We start from the raw sequence: 4511 nt of genomic DNA, 5'->3' as shown, positions 1-4511 counted from the left end.
AACCCTTTGATTTGGGGGTTAGCCACCCCTATGAATAAGTTTAAGAGAAAAAGATTAAAATTTATGATTTTATTGATTGATAATCGAATAATAAGTTGGCTAGATTATATATAGCTTCAAAGTCGTACAAAAGAAGTAAATAACTTAGAGTTTTAATAACCCTTAAACTGCTAGCTAAACAAGGAAATAAACCAACTAAATATAGTAGTTCTTAATAAGGAAATCAGTTAAGGTACGTGGAGTTGGTGTCACAACAATGAAATCAAGACGTCAAGCTATTGTCAGTGCGGCTGCTAGCGGTGAAGTTGACCGACTCAAGAGTAAGTACTTTTCAGGAAAAAATGAAGAACATCTTTTGATTTTACATATTTATTTTTCTAATTTTTGTTTGTGTTTAAATCAGAATTACTTGCAAAATATGATGATGGAAGAGGATTAGCAAACACAGTGAGGAATATCAAAGATGATAATGGAGTAGGAATTATTCACTTTGCTGCTGTAAAAGGGTACTTAAATGTTCTCAAGTACTTGATTGAGGAATTGGGACTTGATGTCAATACCAAAGATGAAAACGGTATGATTGAATAAATATTTAGGGCTTAGTGTATAGGTAATTTAAGTATGTGGATTTCTACTGTGTCTTACTGCTTATTGTGTTGGACAGGTAAATCTCCATTGTTACATGCAACAACGAGTGGGAATCTTAACACTTTTGAATATCTACTTGAAAAGGGTGCTGATCCTGAGTCATGCACCAGCAGAGGCTATAGTTCTATGCATTGTGCTGCTGAAAAAGGTGTCCACATTTAGTAACAACTATTCTTTGGATTTCAAGATTTGTATTGTTTCTTAAGATAATTGCTGAGGTTTTTCTATAATCATAAATGAATACTCTAGTGTACTGCAAGATCGATCTTGCTATAGTACTCTGCACCACTGCAAAGTTCTTACTTACCATTGGCGTTATCTTTTATTTTACTTTTTTGATTATAGGATGATTGTTTTAATCTATTTTGCGTCTTTTTCTTTTGTGGGCATGAATATCTAATGTGAGGCTGGCCACATGCAGGATACACAGAGATACTTACCAGATTACTTTCAAGAGGTATTAATGTAAATGGTTCAAGTGAAATTGGCACACCCCTTGGTTTGGCTGCTAATTTGGGCCAATTCGAGGCAATGAAGATTTTGTTGGATAACAATGCAAATGTGAGTTGGAGTTACCTGTTGTTTATGAATAAATGTGCACCTGTGAATAATCTACATATCAAACCCCATATCTGTTTCTAATGTAGTTGATTGGTTGTGCCACTTATACCCATAGTTTGACATTATCTCCTAGGATACGTTTTGACCGTTTTATCAATAGAAATATTAAATTAGTGAGTGGCGGATAAGGAGTTTTGCTCAACCTCAAACTCTAATAAGGCTTGTAATTACCCTTTCACTTAAGCACAAGTAACTTGAGATTGTTTTTAAGGCAGCTTGGTTTGGTTAGTCAACCATGAATAGCTACACAGATACTAGAAACTTCTTTTCTTAATATATTTGTGTAACCTCTTCTTTAGAATATTTCTTTCCCAACTATTACATAGCTAAGTAATCTAGCTTTCTTTTGTCTATGCAGCCTAATTTGTTTTCTGGTGATTTGTTACACCACCGGCGGGATCAATTATATGTAGTCTACCCCAATCATTACAGCGCGTCGAGCTTTTACTTCAGGTACCAAATTCAATCACCCTGTTACAGGCCTGTCCTTGGGAGTTCTCATAGCAGTAGCTGAAATTCTGTTCTCTCTTTATTCACTACAGTCTTCCAGAGGCAAGACATTATTTACCTTGTGTTTCTCATGTCAGCATTTCGATTTGGTTTATTGTATTCGATTCTTACGGCGGTAATAGAAGTACTTCTCTCTGATCACGTAACTAATAAATTTAGTCCTGTTCACATTTTTCGAGTAAATTCCACCAAACATATCAATATCTGGGATGATCGAAATTGACAGCAAAATCAAAAGCTTGTGTCTTTGATACTAAAATTAGCTGGAATTTTTTTGATACTTCATTAAGATGTCAGTGACTTGTGTTATCATTTTGATACCATTCACATGACCCAAGAGCAAATAGATTGTGGGTGCAGATGTATGACACACAATATGGGTACTTTGGAGATCCCAGAGATCCTTTCACCAAAAGGAAAAGTAAAAAACAGATCTTAGATTTTAGAGATAGTGATTCTGTTTTCTCCAGAAGTTGCTCTCCAGAGGTATGCCTGTATAATATGAAAAACACTCTACCCCCTGCCATCTTTGTAGGCTGGTGCTGACCCAAACTGTGGATCACATGGAATTACACCTTTGGTAGCTGCAGCAATTGGTGGGTATACAGAAATCATCAAGCGCTTAATTCAAGCTGGTGCTAACCCAGATGCTACCGATCGTGTAATTATCTAACCTTTACGTATATCATTTATCTCGAACTTCGTTATTTCAGTGCAGTTGTCGACCCATCTTTAGTCTCTACATGCAAGCTCAATACATCCGGATGACATGCTTTGTTTCATATATCACCGATGTAACATGTACGAATACTTGAGGAAAATCTCCTCACCATCTAGGTGATCCATGAAAGGATTAAATTGTTTTTTAATGCGGAATTAGAAAGTGTTAGACTGACCATCCATCATTTGGTCGACCAAATTTAAAATTAGTAAACCAATACACCTCAGTATGATAATATTAATTAACATTCCATTCCAGTGACTCTTTTGAATATCGATGCGACCTTATCTCATATGCAGAATTTCTGTCATGCAAGTGAGCAACCTTTTCTGTAGGCCTAGTTTTCTGAATCTATAAAATGGTTCCAAATATGTACACAATTCTATTTTCAAGCGGTGGGTTTGCTAGATATTGTTAATTTGTTATTGACATTTTCTTTTAGCATTGACGCATTATACACGAACTGACAATGGGTCCTAAATCTCTTTGGCGTATAATTTGGCTTAAGAACTTCAACATTTTTTTTATCGCAGTATGGACTCACACCATTGGAAATTACCGCGCACAATGGTTATCGTCATTGTGTTGAGATTCTTTTCCCAGTTACTTCTCGTATTACGGAATATACCGACTGGAATGTTGGTGGAGTAATTAGACATGTGCATTCTGATCAAGCTAAGGAACAGGTATTCAACATATAACTTGCTTCTGTAGTTTGAAACCAATTATAGGCGGCACTCCCCCTTCACTGTTCTTCTATTATTGCTGCTTAAATATTAGGGCAAGATTCTGGTGTCTACCTCAAGCTATTGGTGAAAAATACGGGCAGAAATTTGACTACGTAGTTTGCATTTTGACATAAAAAATAAAAAATTACTGAGTACTTAGAATCAAGTGCACACGTTGCATCATTTTCACCTCATCATCAATTGCGTGGAATGATTTAGACTTTAGAGTGCAAAGAAATAGAGTGGCTCCCCATATTAAGCCATGAGTGGCGTATAAGAAAGTGCAATATGTATAAATAACCAACTTACATCACTGGTAGACCCTGGGTATAACTTTGCGTCTTTCTTCTTTTCTATGAATGGAGAAACTTTTATGAAATGGCAATTTATTCTTACAGTTCCATTAATATTGTTTAGGTTGATGCGTCGAGTTTGGAATATCCTCGGCAATTATAGAAGTTTAATTTTTCATTCTGCGACGGTATAGCTGAGGCATTTCGAAACAATGCCAACTTCTTCTGTCTAAGAAAATATCATCTTTTTCGTTAGAGAAGCAAGCCAAGTTTACACTATTCATATCAAAGCTGTATCATAGCTTGTGACATGTATACCCATTTTGTGAAAAAATACATCATACAAGTGTGATTTCTATCACGTCAGAGCTTATGTTTTTGCAACCTATGTTGCGGTACATATATAAAATTTGTATTAATAACTGTGAGGTCCTTGACTGTGAAGAGAAAGCTGTTAGCTAAGGAGAAGTTTCACGAGGCAAAGTTATGCGGCGCAGATGCGTTTAAGAAACAGGACTATTTTCAGGCAATGATTTGCTACTCACAGGTACCTTTTCTTTTTAACATGACTCTGTATATCATTAGATGTAAGTGAACCCTGAATCATATGGTGTGATAATGCTGATGCTTTTAGTTGAATATATGGCAGAGAAAATTGTTAACTTCAGTCTTCAGTGAATTCATTTTAACGTATCTAAGATTTGTTATCATTGTTGGAGGTTCCAATTTGAGTTTTTTGAGATTCAACTGACTAGTAATGTATGTTCAGTGTTCTATCGTAAATCCTTGAATAAACTCTGTTTGACTTCTTTATCCCGATTTCTTCATCCAAGAGGGGTAGACACTCCTACATAACCTAGCAGCCTAGTCTAGGGTTATGCAGCCTAGTCTAGTCATAACTATTTAGCTGCTGATATATTGGTCTACACGGCTGACCAGTATCAATCTATGGTTGGAACTTTTTCGTAAATCTTACATATCCATTTCTTT

At 35.8% G+C, this 4511-nt stretch overlaps 1 protein-coding gene across 1 annotated transcript; it reads left to right on the top strand.

The window, feature by feature from the left end:
• The first annotated feature begins 256 nt into the window (after positions 1-256).
• On the top strand, positions 257-3684 carry LOC113311681 (ankyrin repeat and protein kinase domain-containing protein 1-like). Its single transcript, XM_026560485.1, has 8 exons — positions 257-320; positions 404-574; positions 665-796; positions 1070-1209; positions 2140-2265; positions 2315-2440; positions 3034-3186; positions 3646-3684. Exons 1-8 carry the CDS (start codon positions 257-259, stop codon positions 3682-3684), a joined length of 951 nt encoding a protein of 316 aa, XP_026416270.1.
• The last annotated feature ends 827 nt before the right edge of the window (positions 3685-4511 follow it).

The sequence above is a fragment of the Papaver somniferum genome, chromosome 9, assembly GCF_003573695.1.
Source record: "Papaver somniferum cultivar HN1 chromosome 9, ASM357369v1, whole genome shotgun sequence".
Classification (NCBI taxonomy): domain Eukaryota; kingdom Viridiplantae; phylum Streptophyta; class Magnoliopsida; order Ranunculales; family Papaveraceae; genus Papaver; species Papaver somniferum.
Note: the sequence above shows the minus strand (reverse complement) of the source record. Positions and strands in the feature narration are given on the sequence as shown.

Excerpts from the sequence above, each read along its gene's own strand:
- LOC113311681 (XM_026560485.1), top strand. The coding sequence starts at position 257 with ATGAAATCAAGACGTCAAGCTATTGTCAGTGCGGCTGCTAGCGGTGAA. Across the intron at positions 1,210-2,139 it reads TGTTGGATAACAATGCAAAT|ATGTATGACACACAATATGG; the intron begins GTGAGTTGGAGT and ends TTGTGGGTGCAG. Across the intron at positions 3,187-3,645 it reads CTGATCAAGCTAAGGAACAG|GTTGATGCGTCGAGTTTGGA; the intron begins GTATTCAACATA and ends AATATTGTTTAG.